Genomic DNA, 23,947 nt, shown 5'->3' with positions numbered 1-23,947 from the left:
CGATTTGCTCCGAAGAAATGAGCTGCAAATTATTTTCACACTCCAGAAGGAAATTAGTTTTCCCACTTTAAGAGGTGAACAGAAGAATATTTTGCTAATACAAAGAAGAGTACAGAGCAGCATACTTGATGAGACTTCATGGTTTACTCTACCCCTTTAGGCGAAATAAATTAAAAAAAAAAAATCAAGCCCCTAAACAAACAGCCTCAAGCCACTATATTCCACTTACTGCAATGCTATGCATTTAAAAAGTTTTAAGAGCGAGCAAATTCTGATCCATTAACGGGCAACACTAATTCCTTATTTAACACTTTAGTTAACAGAGACCAAAAACATCCCTGTTCCACCCTTCTTTGTGGAGAATGTATTTTTCACAGCAAGAACTTGAGCTGCACACACTACTTAGAGCAGAGTGAGATAGGCACAGAAAGGGTGACCCTGTAAGAAAAAAACCCTCCAGGAGCAGATCCCGGCGGTTTCTCCACTGCAGAAGCACAGCCCATCCCCTTTCCCCACTCATTTTAACCATCCCCTACCACGTTCAAGATGAGAAAGCTCCATTTCTTTCAGGAGTTCTTCAATAGACTTGAGGCTTGTGGGGCCAACTCGAGCTGTGGAAGACTTTTCCCAACACCAATGTATGTTGGGATTTTTTTGTCCGTTGTTTTTTTGTTTGTTTTTTTTTTGTTTTGTTAACTAGAAAACTCAATATTCTTCATTGTTTTAATTAATCAAAATAAACTCACAGCATAAATATTTTGGAGACACAGACAATCAATACCAAAACTAACATAACCCTGGTTCAGTTTCTATTTGCTTCACTTTTATGATATACAATGTAATTTATAAAAAAAGATCTCTGACCCATCTTCCCTTGTGTATCACAATTCAGACATTAGCATTTAAAAGGACAGGACCTGAAAAAAGTTAAACTATTTCTCCGATGTGTCTGCCTTCATTGTTAAGTTCTATCACGTGCAATATGTGATAAAAAAGCTAAATACTTTGTTCCTCATTTTCCAGATGTAAGACATAAATTCAAAACTGGATTTGTTCTTTCAGAGTCTAATTTTAAAAAGACAATATATTGCTGTACAGCATACATTAAACATATGGATTGATCTTGATGTTTTAAAAGGCACTTAGTGAAGATGTATACTAAGGTAAGGTATTTACAAAGAAATTATTTTGGATAGAATTTGTCAAATCTTATGGGACATCTTGCAGGAGGAGGCTTAAATTCCATGTTTGCTTGTTTCAATGCAACAAAATTAAGATTAAAGGGAGATAACAAATTATGCTGGGAGTATGCCTATGAACATTTTGTTTTGACAGAAAGCTCTGAACTTATAAATCAAGTTATTATAACATTTATATAATCTTCTCTTACATGCTAAACAAAACAATTCACAGTCATAAAACAAACAGCACCTCTGTGGACTGGAAGAAAAGAGGAAAAAAAGCCATGAAGAAATAATAATTAAAGCAAAAAATAATAATCCATCTAAAAATTCAGTGCCAAGTTACACTGTACCACCAATGTCAAAGAACATGCAGGCCATAATTAACAAATCCACAAACTAAAGTGTCCTTTCTTCTTCACTAGGGCCTTAATTCTGCAAAGCAACGCCCATCCCTATGGATTTCCAGCAGATTGGAATACGCAAATGTGTTGATGGTGATGAGTGCTGGAGTACCTGAGGGCACAAGGATGAGGAAGGAGGAAGCATTAAGTACCTGAAAGGACCCGGCCCTATAAAATCTGCCCAGTCAGTCACAAAGGACACATTTTATGACCAACCTCATTGCAGTGCAGGAGGTTGTCCTTGTGAGAACAGAAGGGCACAGCTCATGTCCTACCTACTGCCTGATCTAAGAGATACTTTTCCGAGTAGAGAAAAAAAATAAACCAGCACATTTTTGTTCACATTTACAGCAAAACTGGAGCACCTTTAATAATTTGAGTGCAGATTGGATATACAGAGCAAGCAAAGTCCTAATGAGAGAAGAAAAAATATTCAAGAATTTTATGGTAATAACCTACAAGAAGTTATAGATTAACTACTACTTTGTACAATTACTCTAGCGTTGAAGCATCACAAGTACCACAGGCAGACACAAAACTCAAATTCATGGTAATTCCCACACTAGGGAAAGGGAATGACTCCCACTTCCAAAATGTAGCACTATTCCAAAAAATCACAACCTCTTGTTTATGTTCCTACCACTGAACAGGAAAATATTCACTGGATTGAGGCATCAGTGACTAATTCATAAAATAAAATATTATTCTTGGCAGACATAAACAACTATTTTAAGTTGAGGTTTGGTGTTCTCCCTTTTGATTTTATGTCTCCAAATACTGTGCTCATAATAAACTTCCCTGAATTTCCCAATACCATGCTGAAGAAAGTTTATGACTGCAAGTTTCAAACCTGCCTTCATTTCTCATTCTCCAGAAGATGCACAAGCTATTGCAACCACACAAGTAAATTGAGACACCTGAATGTAAAAATCCTTCAGCCAGTATTTTTGACCTCTGTGTACTTTTAAGTACAGACCCAAGTATGATCCCATCTTACAGCCAGTTTCAAGTATCAGTTTTCCCCCCATTTTGATTGTTTTTTTCTTGTTCCTGAGATTTTTACACCCAAAATCTCCCAATGTGGTTTATTTTACTTTGGTTTCACTGTGATTTTAACAGTAAAAAAAAAACAAACTAGAAATAAATCTGGATTAAACAGAAGTGACTGATTGCCATTGCTTTTCTCTACTAAATAAACATTGTGTTTTAACTTGCCCGGCTTTTCCTACAGGATGAAACAGGAATTGTGATTATGACCTTGTTGTGTATCCAGGAGTACCCAGGGTGTGCGTGCTCCTGAGTTCAGATAATTCTCATTTCCAGCTTGTTCCCACTCCCATCTCCAACAGCCACTGCTCCCTCCCAGAACTGGACACAGAAAAAGCACAACTATTTTCCCTTCAAATTTTAGGCATGAACAATTTTAGAGATTCCAGACACAGCATAAGCAATTAAGGACTTGAGTAATTCTGAGAAGAAGACTACCTGAAGGAGGATTTATCACAGAAATTATTTGGCAGCCACAGCCACAACAAGTGCTCCTGCTTCTACTGAAACACCTTGGTTTTCATCAGTGTGGGACACTGTACTTAAACTGCACAAATGCATCACAGCCAGAGCTGGGAAGAGAAATGAGATAGCTTAAAACAAAAGATATTTAAAAGATATTTAAAAGATATTTAAGATGTGCAAATTTGGTACTTCAAACACTACTGGTCTATACAGGTCAAACAGCTTGTTCTAAGAAAACTAAATTAATGCAACCAAAACCAGCAAAAAGTTTGTTCAGTATCACATAAAACCAGAACCTATACAAAAAAAGGAAATTAATGGATGTTTTCCTACCCTAACCCTATATCTATAAAGCACTATATATAGTATATAATAAACCTTATGTTTTATATTATGTACTCTATGAAATACTATGTGTATGTATTTAAAAAAATATAAAAGAGCAAAAGACTGAAGGGGTAAATCTTTCATTTCAAGGACAGAACAGGGACATGGAAGAAGTTCTCTAGTGTGAGGATGGTGAGGCCCTGGCACAGATTGCCCAGAGAAGTTGTGACTGCCCCATCCCTGGAAGTGTCCACGGCCAGGTGGGACAGGGCTTGGAGAAACCAGGGATAGTGGAAGGCATACCTGTCCATGGCTGAGGGGGTTGGAATGAAATGATCTTGGAGATTCCTTCCAACCCAACCCATGCTGGGATTCTACGGCATCCTCCCAACTCTGTGTAAGAAAACCTCAGGCATTAAGTCCTCACAATCATAACTAGAACAAAATCCCCTTAATTTTAGGTTCAGAAACACATGCAGAAAAGCCCATCTTCTGCTAAACCTGGTAAGCTGATAAAACATTAACTTAATGACCTGACAGAGACCACCCCTACATGCCCATCTCACTTCTGTGCCAGAGGACACTGACTGGAACAGCTGAGGATGCAAATCTTAATTTCTCTGCTGCTCTTGTGACAAATATGACACAGGAATCAGCCCTGAACTGGAACAGATACACAGCTCCCTGTCACCTGAGCAGTGCCTTTTCCCTCTGGGAAGGGGCTAGGATGGATATCTGCAGCACACACATGCTCCTATTTGACAGATACAGCTGTATACAACCATAAATCAGAGACCTCTTAATTCTGCCAGGATTAGTTAAAACTGCTGCAATCAAACACCTGAATGGACAAAAAGCTGCTGTTCAAGTACCTGGCAATGCAATTTGTTGCATGGGAATCATTTGTTAGGATCAAATTGAAAAGGCTGCTCTACTCCAAAGTATCTTTGTTGCAATTCTTCAGATTATCTTGACCAACCATTGTGACACAGCCAAGACAGAGCCCCCTTTGAGCTGAACACAGATTTCAGGAACGTGATTCCTACTATCTCCTCATACCAGCAGGAACAGATCATTGCTGAGTTGCAAACATTAGCAGAAAGGTTGTGAGAAGAGTTTAAATCCCATTGCCCCCTTATCCTCCAAGATCAGCTAAGAAGCTACAGAACACACCCAGGTCCTTCCCACTCTCCTTCTGAGAAATAAAGATGTAACAGGACCACAGACCATTACTCACCCTGCGATCACTTATGATGAAAATGTTCCTCGCTTCAATGACCTTTATATGGATGTTAAAGAAGAAAATTCAAACGGTATGGAAATCCATGACCAAATACTGGCAATTAGTGATTAATTTTGCTTCATCATGAGATATTGTTCAAGTGAGGAAAATCTGGTTTTAGTTCTATAACACACCCAATTGAAGTAAAAAGTTCAGCTTTCAGTCTCAAAATGCGACCCTTCAGTTCATTACACCATCCCCTGTTGATGTGACCCTGCACAGGACATCACTGAAGTGCTCAGTTGCTGCAAGCTGCTGTCCCAAGTCCCTGCAGAACTGAAGCACACACTGATTTTACTCCTCTATTTACTCAAGATGAGGAGACTTAGGCCATGGAAAAAGCTGTTTCTTCTTAGACTTCTCCTTGGTAAAGCAAGGGACAATACTTCATTTGCAGATTCCAATTTAAATAGAAAGCACAAACCCCTAGTGCTTGCTGTAATGGATCTGGAATCATTGGCAGGAGAAACTACTTCAGAAAGCAGTGACAGTGCTTGGGGAAAGGATTAAGCAACCTCCCTTCTGGCAAAGTAACAAACCTCAGTAATCAAACAAATAAATGAAAAAAGGGAGTTTGTTTACAGGTTATTTTCAATGAAATGACTCAGCAGGATTGAATACACAGAGAAATGCTTTCCTTAATGTCTATGCTAAGGTACATTAAATATCAGAAGTCGACAATCCTACCCTCTTTCCGTATGCCAATGATACAGAAATACAGAATCACTCAGTGCTGGGCAACCACCAGTTACCTCCATACCTCAGCAACCACTGTCCTTGACAACCCCTCAGGGAAAACTGGCACTGGCAGTTCTCAACAGGGATTCAACAGGATATATGCAGTGACCTCATTGCTTTTGCATGATGATGAAATCTTCATGAATGATACAATATTTTTGTAACTCCTCTAATCAAATACATTTATGATGTCCTGTACCTAAGCATCTTTTAATCTAGTATTTACAAAGATATTTCCTTATATCTGGCTTTTGTTTGTTGTGCCAGGTTATAGAATTCAGCAACTTTTACAGGCTTCCCTACCATCCTTATAGTGTACTTATAGGATATTAATCTGTAATGTCTCCAGTTTTTATTAATTCCATTAACAAACCCACATCAGGTCATGAATTTAGGAATACTAGTGAGATTTTTTTTCCACACAATTAATGAGACGTACATACTCTTTGATGGCATATCAAAATTTTTACAAGACATGAATTTGCAACTATTCTATTTCAGCAACACTACAGCAAGTGAAGGACTGAGACAAGCTAATACATTTCTTACAAGTATAACACCAGTCACAAAAGCTAATTTCAGTACCACAGTCCTACTAATAAAAAAGATTCCAAAAGAGACAATTCCCAATGAATTGCATTTGCTAAAAACACAGAAACAGGTAAGAGATCATCTTTGGTATCTAACGTTTAAATACTGCAGCTGTTGCCAGGCTAACTGGGCAAGGCAAATTATGCACTTATTTATATATGTGTATATAAATATATGCAAACACACAATGAGACTTCTGATAAAGAAATTTCAAATATAAACTGAATAAAAAAGCAATTAGGGCTATAAGCTCCTGGTTAACTTTTCTGCTTAATGCACAATTTCCAACAATGAAACATCCACTTGGGTGCCAACTTCCACACTTTGCCCTTAGGCCTGTTTGCTAATGCTTCTTTTAAAGGATATTTGAAACATTTTGTTTTCCTTACTGAAATTTTAGTTTTTTCCCAGGCAGCTCAGAATTTAATTCCAAGCTGGTTCACTGGCTCATTACCAGGTGCTACAATTGATAAGATCACACATCTCCATTACCCAGGGAACACCAAATGCTCCCCCCAGCCCTTAAAACAATCACTTTCCTTTCTTGTAAAAATATCTCAAGCTCCATCTTCCATTCCAGTCGTCTTTGAATATGGAACAATCACCCTAGTGGGAATGCAGCAGACTCCTGGAGCTGCATAGTTCCTGTAATTTCAAGAATATTGAGCTACCACACGCTGTGCTGTAACAATGAAGGGGAGAACTCCTCCTTGCTTTTCCAGAGTTTTTTCCACCTTTAAATATATACAGGCATATCAGGAATACAACACTCTAAGAAATCCAGTCTAGTGGAAGGTGCCCTTGCCCATGGCAGGGGAGCTGGAACTAGACAGATGATCTTTAAGGTCCCTGCTAGCCCAAAACATTCTGTGATTCTACGAACTTTTTTCAACTGCTTTTGAAAATCAGGGGTTTGATGAGATTAACATTATTTTTCTTCTTTCTACAAAAGCCTCCTAAAAATCCCAGGAACTGAAGAGATGTTTTTTTATGGTTTGCAAATCTCACAGCTCAAGAAGCTACGAAGTTATTATTAAGTTTAACAAAAGTTTAGGCTAGTTTATCATCTAGAAGGAAATGGCCAATATAGCCCACGTAGTTAGTCAACAACAGACTGTCAAATGACAGACCAGACTCTTCTTAGTTGTACTGCCCTCAGACACCAAGGAAAAAGCACCTAATGTCACTCCTAAACTATCTACAGATGACTGAAAAAAATGCAAGAGCAGGTGCTTCCCTCCATTCACTTCAACTGAAGCTCACTGAGAAAATGCAGCAGAACACTCATACAAACAGAATGGCTTTTTTCCTTTCTGATAGACAAGAACAATTATATTTCCATGTTGCATATACAATGTCTGTGTCAAAGAAGCAGGGTATCTTGCTTTAGAGATTTACCTGCCTACAACCTTCATACAGTAACAGCAATTTCCCTTAGTCCATTCTCTGTGACTGTCCCTCTCAGTGATCACCTATCACCTAAAAATGTAAGGGTCTCTTGTATTGAGTTATCACTGTTAGCAAAACAGCAGAGATTTAGGACATGGAGATGAAGGAGAAACAGCTCTGAACTCTTCTCTTATGCATCCAACTGTCTTGCTTATATTCAACACATGACCAGCAGGTCCCATCTGACCACACCCCCCTGAATCACAGCAGGGCTCACCTAAAAACAAACCCACAACATTTAACTTGGAACTGCTTCTCTCCTTAAAAAGATTGCAACATTTATATAGGGCAAAACTCTTTCCCAGCAGATTAAATACATTTCACAACACAGATAGATTAAATTTTTAAATATTTATTTTAATCAATACAAGGTTTTTGACTGAATTTGGCTTAATTATTTTAAGTCAGTGTAGACTTCACACATTAGCTTGACGGGCTGCGTTCAAGGACTGTGATCACCCTCCACTAACAACTTAGACAGCACACACTGAACTACATCAATTAATTGTTCAGAAATTACTAAACAGAGCTCTTCTGGAAAATATTCTAGAAACTTCCTCCTCCTTGGGGGTGGATAATTCAGACCTATAGCAGAGATGCCCAACTACCCTTGGCTGTCACATTTACAACTGCTTTCACACAGTTACTGTATAAGGTTAAAATGGCAGGTATTCACAGGAAACAAAAAAAAAGTTCACCAACAAAAGTATCTAAGTCAAAGTGTAACACATTATACTATTAATGATCTTAACAAAGTTCTGAGATGTTAGTGAAAAGTCTTTCATGATCCATGACTACTTTCTAGTGTGCTGTTACAGGCAGAAAGGAAATAGCGCTGTATGATATCAGCACAAAGTTTCAGCACATAGCTGGGAAAGGAGTGGGGACTGCTCAGGGATCAAGACACCCACTTCAGCATCCCTCAAAGGTGTAATTAAGCCTCATGATGTTTAGTCCACAAGACCTGACATTTTAAGTTTCAAATTATTTAATGACAGGGAGGAAGCAGCCAAAAATGTCTTACTCCTATCCTGACTAAAGTAATACAGACTTACTGAGAAGAAATATGCCAGCAACAACATACACACTTTCTCTTCATTCACCCATCAGAATACCCTCAAATCTGGAATCTGCAGATCCAGACTAAATTATTCAATCCAGCAACACTACTTAGATTAGATTTAGATGTGAAGAGAAGGCAAAAAAGCAACAACACAGATTTACATAAATACTTTCTAAAGCAAGTAAATATCTTTGTTGCAGTCCTACAGACAGATCCACAGAATTGGCTGCAATTAGGTCATCCCACGCTATCGCTAAGAAGATTTGACGATTTCAGATTTAAGAATGCTAAAAAAAAGTGGAAGCTCTGTATGAACACAGACTCACTGAAATATTTCAAAGCCTTTTCAAAGAACAAACATTTGCTGAGATCACACCTCGTACAATGAAAGCTTAATCTGTCCCATTCAAAAGAGAACAGAGCACTTAGAAAAAAGTTATGGATAATAAAATATACACATCAAGATCACATTTAATACATTATAAAATACTTAAAACTTTTATCCGTTTTTTCTACAAGTAACCTGAAGCTTTAACAGAAAAACCAAAGAGCCAGAATAAAGAGATCAGAACTAAATGGTTCTCTCATTAATATATTACCTTTCTTGGACTGCAGATATCTCACAGCCCTTATCAAAGTAGGCCAGATCCGTCTCATTTCCCTAAGGTTAAGCCGGTGAACAGTACACAGAGTAATCATCGACTAAGGCATGGCCACCATTCAATGACAAATATAACCCAAGCTATTTCTCATCTGTCCTCTTTTTTTGGGAGGTTGTGATGAAGCTTTTTCTAGAAATCATCACAGCTGGCAGCTGTGAAGTTCCTGGTGCCTTTGTCCTCTTATGCAACTCCAGGTGTCCCCCTTCTCCCCCCAACAGGAATAACAAGAAATTACAGGGCTGCTCTCCACATTTTGGGGCAGGAGGGATGGACAAGCAATGTTCCCTTAAGTTATCTTCTTAGAACACAGGCGACTGAGGAAGAGGTGGGATCATTTTTCATTCATTTTAGTCATTGGAATGGTGGGGGGAGAGGGGGATCAATACCTTTTCTCGTAGCCCAATGCAACCATCCCCAGCCCTGCTGCAGGTATCCTCTGGGACTGGAGTAGGGGGCAGAGATACCTCAACACTAACCAGCCTGAACAACAGATGGCAAAAAACTTGCTTTTGCTCTCAGAACATTCTTCTTCCCTACTTTTAAAAGTTACTTTCTAGAAAGTACCTTCATCCTGACCCTCGCAATAGTCCAAGGAGATGAATCCAAATTTCATCGAATACTTTTGTTATTCAATTTATGACATGCAGATGTGGCATTGTTGTTACCCCTTCACGGTAAACAAGTTTTACTAAAAGCAAAGGACACTCTGTTTTACCTTTGTTTCCCATTACCGTTACTCATTGTTTACTAACCATTATTCCCCAGTGAGCTGACAGGTTCTGCACTTCATGAAACCAGGGTGTGGTGTTCCAACTTCTCCCATTTCTAAGTCTTTTCTACTTACGTGCTACTATAATATGTCAATGTGTGGCAAAGACTAGTTTAAGCTAAATACTTCTGTAAGGTTCTGTAAAGCTAAATACTTCTTCGTGTTTCCTCCTAATCACTAGACAATAAAAACTGTAAATAAATTTAATGTTATTTTTTTAAGACAACAAATCAGCAGCTATGCCTATCAAATCCTTACTTCAGATACATTTGCCCTGAACTCCTGAAGTAACTGGCTGTCCGTGATCCAAGATTACAGTGACGCAATACTTCACTGCCAGCTTCTCTTCCAAAAAAGAAAGTACATTGAAATGAAAGCAAGCACGACAAAAGTTATGCTTACAACCAGCAACACTCAACTTTTTACAGCTGTTTTCCATCTAAGGAAGATTTGATTCTTTGACTATTAACAGAATTTTAAGTAAACTCACATCCACAACTACAATATACAAATAACATCCAGATGATAATACGGTAAATATTAATGTCTTCGGGTGCAAATTAAGATTACCATGTGAATGATTTTCCCATGTCCATCTAACTATTGTTAAGCCTCAATTTCAAGTCCAACCCTCTCACTGTAATAAATTCATGCTCTGTGGTTACTTATTGTCTCAGTCTGGGGTGGATAATACAGGTGGCAAATTCGGAGAGATCAAGAAAAAGATGTGAGTCTTCCACTGTAAACGCTCCCTACGATCAGGATCAGACACTTAAAAAGTATTTCTTCTAAAAGGTGAGTGAAAGCAGAATCACCCTCGCAGCGGCTTCAAAATACAAAGATCACAAACAAAGCCGTCAGATCCTCAGATCAGTGCAAGTACAAACCAAACAGCTCAAGCGCTCTTTTCATTTCAAATCATACTTAAAGGCAGAGGGAGGGGGAAAAAAAAAAATCCCAGCTGTCAGGTGAAGCAGCTCCTGCGGAGGGGCAGCTCCGCACTGCAAGCGCATGACCAGAATATTTTATTCTTTAGCTTGGCTTTGATAGGAAAAAACCCATAGAATCACAGGTGGGAAAACGTTAAATTAAGAGGGAGATATATACACACACACACATATATATATAAATAAAAGGTCGGAGTACCTTTAGCCCAGCACATGGGGAATGGGCTGCAGCCGCTTTTCTCCATGCAGCCCGCACCTGCCCGCCTCGGGGGCTGCTGCCCGGCCACCTCCAGCAGCCACATACACAGAGCGTGTTCGATGCCGGCCAGCTCCGGCACACAATGTCCCGATTCAGCGCTCCGGGCTCTTGCGGGGGGAGGCTGGAGCCGCCTGGACGTGCCGGATCCCGGGGAGAGGAGGGAGACCCGGCCCTCCCCGGGGCGGTGCGGCTTCACCTGGTTGCGGGGGGAGCGCGGTCCCCCGGCCCGCCCGGAGCTCCAGCGCGCTCCGCAGCAGGGAAGCCGCGCCGCTGCCTCATCTCCCCCCGCCCCGAAGCATCATCCACCTCCTCGTCCTCGTCCCCGGAGCGGTGCCGAGGCGGAGTGAGCCCTGCGGAGGAGGGCGGGCAGGGGCGGGAGGCGATTACCCAGCTCCCATTAATATGCTAATCCCCGTCTGCTGCCCGCGCCCCGCAGTCTCCGGTTCACTCTCTGCGCAAAGACAGAGCGCTGGAAATGCCGCCCGGGCAGGCTGCGGACCGGCCTCGCTTCGCCGCCGCTGATGTTCCCATTCCCGGCTGCCCCGCACCGCCCCTTCCCCTGCCGCACCCGCGTTTTGCCATCGCTTTTACACATCTGCTGTGTCCGCTTACCAACACAAGTGCCTGGCATCCTAAAAGCGCAAAACTTCCCTCTAAGCCCACGGGAACTCCCCTATTAACGCTGGAGAACTTCCCCAAACTTCAGCAAGAATTGCGGTCACACCCTCCTTCAGCAGTTGCCTCACTCCACGAGATTATGGATGGAAGTACCCTGGCAGTGCTGCCTGGCCCTAAAGAATGAATACCGCAGCCCAGGCAGTCCTTACTCGGTGCCACATCCAACCCCCCCTAAACCCGGGGCTTCTTTATTGACTTCTCATCAGAAGGCAAAGGTCACCTCAAACATTCACCCCAGATGGTGAACGGCCTTTGTTTCTTCTTAACTTTGCAGCACCTAACATCAAAACTGCCTACAAACAGTTTTCTTTTAAAATGGTGAGTATAAACAGTGCAAAAGCCTATGTTTATAACAATCACACACACACAGGCAGAATGTGTATATGGAAATAAAGCAAATATCCGTTTTACTCACAGCAAAGTATTTCACAAAAAATATAAATAACTGATTCAGCTATAATACTTATTAAAATCAACAGGAACAAGACTCACACTTAACATTAAAGCTCTTTATATATTCCATGGTAATCTCTTCTCACTCCCAGCCCTCAGCAGTAAGGCGTAAGGCTTATCCAAGACTAGAACCAAAAGGGAATTAATCTAAAGCCAGCAGCCTTCAACTTAACCTATCTGCCTACTTGTAGCAGCATGCACTCGTCTACAGCATATGTTTAATTACCATTCTTTACTGCCATCTCATTTCTCAATATACTGACTGCCCTTGCAGAATTAGTGGTGTATGTCAAAATTCTTGATAAAAAGAAAAAAAGAAGAAAGGAAGCAGCAACTGCATTTAAATATTGTCTGCTTCTCTATTTAAACGAGAGAAAAAAAAAAAGAAAAAAAAAAAGAAAAGAGAGAGAAAGAGAGAGAGAGATTAGGCCACAACCAGGCCCATCAGATGTTCTGCATCACTGCTCAGGCACAAAGCTCTTTCTGGGGCTGAAGAAAGCCAAAGGGAACTGAAGACATGCCTGGGTGCCTTCCTCCCCCAGCACAAAGTTTTCCAAGCCCCTCAGTGCTACACAGACAAATAGTTCTAGCAATAAGGTCGATTATATTTACCTTCAATAATAAAGCAAAACATGCTACAGTAATATTTAAACCCCCAATTATTGTAGTTGTGTGGGTACAGAAGGGGCACAGACACATTCAGTGCCTCTCTGGTTCACACTGCAGCTGGCAGGGCAGGAAAGCTGCTTTTACACACCCAGATCTGCCATGGGCTTCCTTGGTGACCTTGAGCCAGCCAGACTTTTTTCCTTAGAAAAAGGAAACTGCAGGTACTTCTTCGGTTTTCCTTAAGTTGGTTTGATCTGTGCTCTAGGGTGTAAAACGTATTTTTAAAAATGTGTTTCTTCCATAAAATGTTTTCCAAAAAAGCAGATAAAAAAAATAATCAAGAAGTAAAAAGGGGAAGGTCTAAATGAAATTTTATCCATGAAAACAAAACCCTTTAAATATCAACTGGTAAGTACATTGCCAAGGAGACTTTTAATAAACAATGTGTGGACTCTCTGTATTATTTAAACAGATGAGGCTAATACAGATTATCAATCCAAGTGTCAAGAGATACTGCCTGCTCATATAATACCAGTATTATATTCATTCCTCTCAAGGACATACCTTCTTGTTTTTGTATTATGACTACAAAATGAAGGTGAAAACTAAGTACTTCATAGCATGAGGGGGTTTTTTTAGTTCAATTTTAGAAGCTATCCAGCATTTTACACTCTGAATATGTATTTTTTCACTTAAACCAAGTGCTTCCTTGATGCTTTCTAAAAAAATACTTAATATCTGCTTATTATTGTATTATATTAAGTACATATGTTCATTTTCTTCTTTCAAATAACATGACCATCTTTATCTGCACAAAAGAAAAAAAAAAGGCCAAAAGCATAAAATTTATGTTCTGGAGATATTCAGAAACCCCAAAATTCCAAGTTGCAGTGAGGAAGGCAGGCAGGGATGGAGCAGCAGACAAGGCACAAAGGAAAAAAAAACAACTTAAGAAGTTAAATACATCTCCAGTATACTTAATATTGAGTATTTACAACATTTTATAAATACTGCTCATCAAGTAGGTATCTGAGTAGCATTTATGTAAAGTAATCTGTTTTAAGTAATGCCAATCAGATTATACCATTTACTGAGGTAAGAAACAGCTGTCAGAAATTAGGGCTGTGGAAAAGGAGCGCTGGTTCTTGTTGTGCAAGATGCATTTGCTGACACACAGTGATAGTATCTGCACAGTAGTCTCTGTGTAACCGATGATGATAACAGCTATCAAAGAAAAACCTAAAAAATATTTATTAAAAAAAAAAAAGAATTCATAAGTTTTTACTAGGAATATATAGAAGCACTGGCCATTTTCCTGCAGCACATATTATAGACAGAAAAAAAGCTCAAACTACCCCATTAACAACAGACAGGCCAAGGTCGGCTAAATGGCATTTTGCACCAAGGAAATTCAAGTTAAGGCTCTTCTGCTGAGATGATGAGTTTGGTTGCTCAATTTCAGCCTGCTTGTAAAGATTACTGATTATCAGCATCAGCTTTTGGGAAGCAAGAGGGGAAGAAAAAAGTCAGAAGTGTTTTTCTAATTGTATCAAGGTGCTTATTATTTTTTAATTTTCCTTGTAGCGTTGAGCCTGTCTCCAATTGATGTTGCCTTCAAAAATCAGAAAGCTTTGGGGAACAAAGGGTTAAGCAGCAGGGTTTTATCTTTTAGAATTGTGAGATATATAAAAGGTTGTCTAACTTTTTTCCACTCAAGCTTATCCAAACAAAAATAAAGACCTAAAAGGCCCATCAGACAAACTGGCAAACCTTGGCTTTCTCCACAGTTATGTCCAGAGCCAGAGCTCCTGGGGCTGTCCCAGAGATCTCATCAGCACAGTACTGACCATAGTTTCTCCCTCAGTAAATGGTATTATTCAGAACTCTCTCCTGTTCAACTAATTTTTTTCACACCAGTTAATATCTCTATTCATCAAATTCTGGTCAAACTGGCTGGCAAATTGGAGCATTGTTAGAAAGGGACCAGGACAGAACCAAACAGGGAATACTTCCAAGTTCCACTGCCCTGAGAAACCAAACTGAACTCAGGATTTGGAAACTGTGAAGGAAACAGACAGATCTACCACAGCAGTGTTGGAGAGCAGAACAGAAATTTGTTTTTCAGTTCCTCTTCTGCAACACCTCAGCCACTTGATGAACAGAACAGCAGCAGAGAACTCCAAGGGAGAAAAGAGCAGCCCATTACTTGTAACAAAAATGAAGAGCTACAGCCCAGAGCACAGCAATGACATCAGCATTAGGGCTGGAGACACCTCTGCTCTGGAGATAGGACGAGAGAGTGGGGAATGTTCAGCCTGGAGAAGGCTCTGGGGCCCAAGGCTTCCAGTGCCTTCAGAGGGACTTTTGACAAGGGCACATGGTGATAGGACACGGAGGAATGGCTTTGAACTGATAAATTAAGTATCAGAAAGAAATTCTTCACTATGAGGGTGATGAAACACATCCAGAGAAATCGTGGATGCCCATTCCTGTAAGTGTTCAAGGCCAGGCTGGATAGAGCTTTCAGCAACCTGGTCTGGTATGAGGTGACTGTGTCCATAACAGGGGGGTGGGAAGCAGATGATCTGTGATAATGACAGTGATGTTTATTATTATTTTGGACTCAATAATTCATAGTCTTGGCCACTTCATGGACTACTGTTTATCACTCTAGCAATTATTAGAAACTGAAGACCAAAGACATTGTTTTGAAGGAGATCTTCATGTAAGAGATGGAAGAAGAGTTCATTGTATTCATCTTGCTGATAAAGAAAGTTTTCAAACAAAGATTACCCTCAGACCAAGTGCAGGATTTTTTTGGTAAAGCCACAAATGCTTTCTACGATGACAATTGCAGCCTGTAAACTGAGAGTGCCTGATGAATGATATAAAAATTAAAACATGTTTATTAATCAAGTGACAATCTTCTGCATCCAAATTAATTTGCTTTTCCATGTTAGTATCCAGAATTCCCCAAACATGCTGTCCAGACACTGTAACTGCACCGTAATCTTCATTCATCTTCATTCCCCCAAATTAATTTTGTGTGAGTTTTTTCTAAATATTCTAATTATTCTTTGGGTGTATGCATTATTTAAGAGTGGAAAATATTATCTACTGTAAGTTTCCTTTTAGCCAAAGTCAAACAAACATCATCTTTGTTCATCGGAATTACTGAAAGATGGTGCATTGTAATTATAACAAATCCAAAATGATAACTCCTGACATCTGCTTTACTCTAAACTCAGGTTTGCTAAGGTTGTTTTGGAAATCTCCCTTGGATTACCTGGTCTCTAAATCTACCACCCCTGCCCTCAAGCAGCTCCTTTCCTCTGCACCCACACCTTCTCCAGCTCAGTTTCCTGCTGAACATCCTTTGCAAAAGGGCACAGAGCAGAACAGGGTAATGGGCTCCATGACCTCCAAGGGTCTCTGGAGACTGAGAAGCTCCATCATCATTATACTGCCAGAGATGGTCTTTCTTATTTAACTCTAGGCATTCTGACAGGCAGAACAGAAAGAAAAATAATATTTTATTTTAAGTGTCAAAATATAAGCCCAGTTTTTCAACAGAAATGATTCAGCACAACTAAGAAGCAGCATCACCTCTATGAATTAATTTTAAACTTTACAATATGAACAAACTCTAATTCCATTCTCCAGACTACATTAGGCCATTTTTCTCCTGAAGAAGAAAGATAGAGAGCACTTACATAAACTCATTCTAGAATATAAACTGCTGAGGATCTCTGCTTAAGACGTTATTCTGGCAAAAAGTCAGAATTTACTGTTGCATTCCCATTTGGTAAGCTTAATAGTAGGATAATCTTGGGTATTCCCAAAAATACCCAAGTTTTAAAACAACACTTTGTGACCTTCTGAATCATGGTCACCTGTTTAGCCTTATGATTATTTGAGTTACATTTTAAAGTAGTAGTTGACAGAATTCACTGGTTTCACTTTCAAACCTTAACCTACTGGTAGTAGTGAGGTGGGGAGCAAAACAGATCAGGGTGTTGGGAGAGAGCACGAGGAATGCAGCGTTAATGAGGTTTCCCATGCCTCCCCTTGCCAAGGGATCCTCTGATGCTGTGCAGCAGAGCAGGCAGCAATGCAGCCTCCCAGCCTATGCTGTTAAGACAACAGATGTTAAAAAGGCCACTAAGTTAACTTTATTATTCCATAAATAAAAATCAGCCATTTTTTAAACCCATATGGGTTGTATTAGTTTTCAGGCATCAAAGTTGTAGCAGATTTCTTTGTGGGTGGACTAAGCTGCTCATCTTCTCCCACTTCCTTCCATTTACTTTTTGAAGGCTTTACTGTCGAGAAGGATAAAGTCAATGCCATGAAAGCTGAAAAATGTTTAAACTTACTCCTTCCTTAGGACACTGATTCAAAATCTCTGTTTCTTCTTGTTCAAGGCTATTTACAAAAAAAAAATCCACCCAACAAAACCATTTCTGTCCTCAAGACATCCTTGAGAAGTTCATTCAATATTCCATTGCTTAAAGCTAAAATCTGCTTCATGGAGACTTGGAGAGAAGAGGTGAAAAGAAGAGAAAAAGTGAATCCTACACATGCTATTCTTTATTTTACTGCAAAGTAAAATCTGATCATTTTGGTCTGTGACAGATTCACTGTGCTTATCAGTTTGTGTTGCATATCTTCAGCCTCTGATGTGGGGTGACTGGAGAAGGAGTGAGACAAAGCAATCCAAATAGTCACCAGAACCTTTCTTGACCTTATAAAACTTCCTTTTTTATGGCAAAAACCATCCATTTAAGAGGTAAACAGAGTAGAAGGTATCTGAAGAGGAAGGATCCCAGCCCTTTGATGCTGTTTAAAGGAACTGCATTCTGTGAGGATTACTTTTGTTCAGTGGAAGGGATCCATGAGTGGATCAGTTGACTTTACAGACATTTCTTAAAATCCGCCTTTATCAATTCAAGGGTAACCTAGAAATAATAACCAGTAACCTAGAAATAATTAGCCAAATCTTCTAAGAAGGATATAGGAAAATTAAGTTGCTTATGGGTCAGCAAATCTCTTCAGTGTGTCGTTGTAGAAAGCAATGCAGCCATGTAGGGCCAGTTATTTACCAGACATGGTGTCACCCGTACATGTCTTCCTTGTCCTGCTTCTCCTCCAGATGCCAAACACAAAGTTAAAATAACACCTCATCGAAACACTTTTAGTTGCAAACAACGTTTTTGGCAAAAGCTGAACCTGACTCCCAGTGTTACATAAAACACAGATATAACATCAGCAACTCCTCAGACTCCCAAGCCATTAAATGCAATTACAAACTGAATAAAACAGTAATCCAGGACCTCACAATAATGCAGTATTATTCCATTTATATATGAAAACACACTGGTGGAACAGTTCATATTGTATTTCTTAGTGAAGGATGAGCATAGCATAAATCCCTTATGTATAAACAAACTCTTATAGGCTGAAACAAAGAGCTATTTAAGTTTAATATTCCAGAGTCACAGAATAAATCAACAAGCCAGTGCTGATACCCTTCAAGTCTAAGAAGGCAGAAAATTAAAAATTAATTATTAATTTTTACAGAATATCTTTTTAAAATTTTATAACACAAACATTAAGGCTGCTCTATTACAAGCAAATTCAGTTCCTGAGCTATCAAGCAAAGCAGATTTAAAAAAATAAGAAAATATTGTTAAATAGGCACAAATTCCTCTTTCCCTCTCTAATTAGCAAAACCAGGGTTGAAAAATTCCTAAAAATAGTTTCATGCTTCGTTTAGAAGAACCTCTAGTAGAGGCCATGTGCAGCTGAGCCTCTAAGCCACAGAAAATTCAATTCCTATTCACTTTAATCAACACTCTTCCTGTTTTGTACCAAGAAGGGACATTCACTTTTCAGGTGCTTTCAGCTACATCGCTGCTTCATGAGACCAGCAATAAACTTTCAAGGAGCAGTTCCTCAGGCAGTCATTTTATGCTTTTTCAGGGAATCAGAGGTCATCCCCAGCTAATAAAAAATCTTTTATTCAAAGCAAAATCCACCACCTTAAATAGCCGCACTTGCTCCTCCAATTACACAAGACTGCACAGTTCTGCTGAACAAGTTCTGTTTACCCAGGAAAACGCCTGCAGAGTGGTATCAAAGAGCTCAGAAACACAAGAACTTGTTGCTTCGTTTTAAAAAAGGTTTCCAGGAGCTCGCCACCAAATGCAGCTCAAGTTAGTGGAGGTAACCAGCTGTTACAGGATGGAACAGCATTCAGTGTGTCAAAGGCAGCATATATCCCCTCTCTGCATCCTTTCATAGCAGTAAATTTATGAGCAGACCAATGCAACCTCTGCTCTGTAACTCCAAACTCAGCTGAGCTTTCAGCATAGTAAGCTTTACCCAGCAACTTGATATCTTCAGCACAAGAGGCTTTGGTGAAGCTGAAAACAGATGTACAAGAATGCTGATATAAAAATGAAAGTAAGACCAAGATGTAGAAAATCAACTGATACAGCTAGGAAAGAGATGTTTGGGCACGGCCCTCCTTCAGATCTGAGGAAGGGGTGTTAAATAAGTATCCTATGTCTTCAGATGGTAAACAAAACATCAAAAAACGATAAAAAAAACCCCTTTCTGATAGCAGCCTGAATGACCTACTTTACCAAACATCACAGGGCCAACACTGTCAGCATGTAACAGCATCTGACAGGGCCAAGAGCTCATCTCTTGTGCAGTTCTGAGCTCCAGAGCACAGCTTCCAAAAAATCTCTGGTACTGCTCTTCACAATCCCATTTGATGCATTTCAAGACTCAGTACTAAAGCTTTTAAGTGAACATGAGACCAGGACAAAAGAATATCAGTGACTGCATAAAAAGAGGAAGAATATTAACCTTGTCCTGCCACACAGACATGAAGAAGCATCATAAACTGGGAGTAGGAAACTTCAAGGACCCTGAAATAAATGCATAGTAAGACTTTTTTAAATTGCAAAAGATGTGAAACTGCCATCTTAATAGGCTAAATATCTTCAAGGAATGACTTAAGTCACATTTGCCTTGGGATAGGACACAATTTTTTTACCCGTCAAGTTTTGAAGGACACAGGTCATTAGACAAAGCCTGATCACTGTACTTAAAATTTCTATTTAATACTCTATTTTTAAAAATTCTATATAAAAATCTCAATAATTTTGTTAGGGATGCTTCCAGAACCTCAGTGGTAGTCACTACCTGTAACACCTCACTGTATCATTTGGCTCCCTCACCCTTCTCTATTGCAAAGCCTCAAGTTTCAATAATACCTTTTACTCCACCTCTCGGAGGGCACGTAGATGACTAGGGAACAACGAGCAGGAATTTCAATGTTCATCAGTAAGTTTTTACTTATTAAAAGCCTTCATAGCATTCTAACCTTTCCTTACTACCATAAAATACCCTGAGTTGGACGGGACCCATAAGGATCATCAAGTCCAACTCCTGGCCCAGCACGGGACTACCCAAACAATCCCACCATGTGCCTGAGAACTAGGTGAAGAAACTTTTCCTAATATCCAACCTGAATTCCCTTGACACAGCTCCAGCCATTCCCTTGGATCCTGTCACTGGTCACCACAGAGAAGAGATCTGCAGTGGAGATCAGAGATATCAGTTCAGCTGCTCTTCAAATCCATAAAAATTTGCTCCACTAAGACATCCGAAGACAATGTGAATCACAACATGAAGTCTATTAATCCTGGAAATACAGCTTCAGTATTTCTCTGTATTAAGCCTTTCATAGAAAGAGTTATCACAGATAACTCTCTCAGATTGCCATGGGAAAAAAAAAAAATCAAACCAAGTGAAACCATTCTAGTAAGTCATCTGAATGGACAATAACCAGAAACTTTAAAGATCTTTTAAAGATCTTCTTAAAGGAATAATTAGTGCACAAAGATATAATCTGGAAAACATCTTTGTGCCAGAGTTAAAAAATGTAAGAATTTCTTAAGAAGTTTCACATCCATCTCAAGTGTAATTCCAGCCCATTAATGGAAGCACAGGCATTCAATAACCCTCTTCTGTTATCCTGACCCTTAGTCAGAGTACACTCCTGAGGAAAAATGTACTTGCTACAAGAACAGACTTTGTTGTTGCTAATTTTGATCCTTCCATATGAAAACATGAAACCTTAAGAACATCAGCTTTACACCTGACAAAAGAATTTTTCCAATTTTTCATGTTCAAATTAGTGATCCCTAGGGAAAAGGCCTGCAAGACAAACCACAGTTATCAGAAGGTGATGGGGTATTTTCTTAAATATGTTCTTATTTTAAATATTAAATCTAATATTTTCTTCTGAAAATAAAAAAGGGAAGGGGGAGGGAGCCATAGGTAACAATTTTTGTTATTACTTCCTTTTCCCAGTTTTCCGCTGTGCAAACAAAGCCAGCACAAGTAAGTTACAAGCTAAGAGAGCATTCAAACTATACATTAAGAGCTGTCAAGGATGTAAAAATAAACTAAAGGAATGATCATATAATCCTTTATTCATGGTCATTTTAGGCCTAAATCACAACAAAGTAGTTGATTAAAGTTCACCATGCAATGTTTTTCCTCTTGGTTCACTGCAGTCACTGATGTTCCTCTTCAAACAAGCTCATGTGTATTTTGGGAGAAGATCCCAAGCCACTCCCCAGTCTTGCAGAACAAAACACACACTAAGAACTAACATTTTGTATAAGCCAACTACACAAGATCCAGCTTGATTTTCAGATTCTTTCTTTCAGTCACACTGTTACCCTCACCCTTCCTTTACTCCACAGCTGTTGATATGAAGACTTTGGGTAGTAACACACTCCAACACTATAGCAAGGGGATATAGAAATTCACAGAAACTGCACTTTCTGTGGAACAGTTGTAAAAAACAGTGAATGCATGGGCATCAGCAGAACAGACCAAAGAACATTTATTTAGGAACCATAATTATTGGACTCCTCAGTTTGCCAAATTTCATCTTCTTCTTAAGTAATTCTGCACCAGAACAAGACACTTTCAGTGACTGCCACTGAAGGTTTTGTGCTGTAAAGGAGCAGCAGAATCTCATTCCCAATATCCTGATCTCCTGATTATAGCGCACTGCCCTCCATGTGCGAGGCTGGCTCTGTTCTTGGATTTGTTTTTTCTCCTGTAAAAGAAGATAGATGAATTCTCCAATCACTCGTAGCAGTTACACATCCCCTACTTTGCCTATACAAAAGCTTTTACAAATAAAAAAAACAACCTGCTACAGCAAAAGTAAAAAACAATCCTGAAACTCCTAACCACTTAGCAAAAACCCTTAAAAATCCTTTTAAAATGTGCAACCACACTATGTCCCATTTTTGTAACTTTGAAACAGAGTCCAGACAAAATTTTAACTCAGATCTCTAAGTACATCATTTGAATAACCCTTGCCAACATCCCTCCAGCTGTTTCTGCACAACCACCACCAGCCAGTCTGCCAGCAGGAACGTCCATGTGGCTGTTCAGAGTGCAATGAACTTTCCTCACTTAGAGAATGCCTCAGCTGAGTGTGAACTGCCAGGTCTTGGATATCCACCCATATTTAATGGCACAGAACCCAGAAGGAACCATTTTTGCTCTGTATTCCTTTGACACCAAAACAGGTAAACATCTTCTTAGAGTACATAAGCGTCCTATTCCAAGTAAAACATTACTACAAGTTATTTATTTTTTGACAGCATGTACTACAGAGCTCTAAGTTCCGCTGCAATTCCTCTGATACTGTACCAACAAAAATCTCTAGTTCAGATTCAATAGTTTCTGTCCAAGGTGTCCCTTCCTCCCCACAAAAAAATAAAGCCCTAAGAATTTTCAAGGGTTTCTTCTTTTATATTTTGTCCAAAAGCTCTGTAACTTGCCTTTTTATTTTATTTTTTTTTAAAGAAGAATCCAGAAGATTTTAAAGAATGCCAACTGTTAGTGTGTTTAAAATAAAGCACTGAATGATCCCCACTCCTTGCACCCTTAACCACACAAGACAAATTAGCCACCTCTCAGATGGAAGACTGACAAATCTCTCCCTGGTAAACCTGGCTGAGAACTGTTACCAGGTGCCCACATGACACTGAGGCTCGATTTTCTTGTCCATCATCCTCAGCGAGAAAATAAATATAATCTTATTATTTCTAAAACAAACTTTCCAAACTAGGAATAAAATCACATACAGTATCTAAAAGAATGAAGGGTATGTGCAGCTGAGTTCATTCAAAGCTGAACTGCGTAACTATAATTCAGGATATTTCAGGTTATCCAGGGTGGAACAGCCACACCTTTTTCTGCCACTTGCAAAAAGAAGTAGAACAATTTTCCCTAGGAAAACTATCCTTATTCCTCCAAACAGCATAATTCCTAAAGACATCATTTGAAATATCAATTTCTAAGGAAGCAGAAAAAAATGTCCTATTTGTTCTAAATGAGAAATTAATTAAAACAAAGAAAAATATCATAGATACTATACATTCAAGTGGTACATTTGCATATGATGCATCCCTTGATTACTGGAATTCTTCCACTTGGAGTTGACTGCCCAGGAATAATCAAGAACAATCCTCACAGCAGTGTGGATGTCTCCAAAACCCTGGGAGCCAGAGCTACAGGAAATGATCAGGAATGTGCTGAACTGCTTATTTTTTTGTTTATTTTTAAGTGTCAGACTTTATTGATGCAACTTGTTAAGATTTATACGGACACAGGACAGAGACCTCAAAGGATCTTTCATGTCATCAAATCTTAACTGTCTCCTCATGCTTAAGTGACCAATATATCAAATTTCACTTTCTTTGAGCATAAAATCAGTCTAGAGCAGGTACCATGGATGCCACATAATTCCCAATACACCTGGTTTATATCCTGATTTTATTTTTTTTAATACTACTCTCAATTTTCTGTATTGAAATTTCTTTTCTTCTACCGCCTCTCCTCCGTTTTCCTCTATCCCTATACACACTCCCAGAAAAACAACGTACTGCAGCCAGGGCAAGTTTTTTAGGTATAAATA

The 23,947-nt window shown here is 39.3% G+C and overlaps 1 protein-coding gene across 22 annotated transcripts in view; it reads right to left on the bottom strand.

Annotated features, from left to right (window-relative positions):
- Positions 1–23,947, bottom strand: part of PTK2 (protein tyrosine kinase 2) — a 190,250-nt gene that overhangs the window by 121,251 nt on the left and 45,052 nt on the right. For 4 of the 22 annotated variants that reach the window (XM_014255583.2, XM_088068959.1, XM_088068999.1 and 1 more), the window contains exon 1: positions 11,125–11,447. The exons of 17 other annotated variants lie outside the window; for them this stretch is intronic. In XM_014255583.2, the coding sequence (XP_014111058.1) occupies positions 11,125–11,227 (103 nt within the window). In that variant the 5' untranslated portion in view covers positions 11,228–11,447. Of the gene's footprint in view, positions 1–9,146; positions 9,167–11,124; positions 11,448–23,947 lie in introns of those variants that run through there. One more of the 22 variants, XM_088068974.1, reaches the window with a different exon arrangement.

This window comes from Pseudopodoces humilis, chromosome 1 (genome assembly GCF_049639895.1).
Source record: "Pseudopodoces humilis isolate 2021_Gansu_Grassland_sample_001 chromosome 1, ASM4963989v1, whole genome shotgun sequence".
Classification (NCBI taxonomy): domain Eukaryota; kingdom Metazoa; phylum Chordata; class Aves; order Passeriformes; family Paridae; genus Pseudopodoces; species Pseudopodoces humilis.
This window is presented reverse-complemented; position numbering and strand designations above follow the sequence as displayed.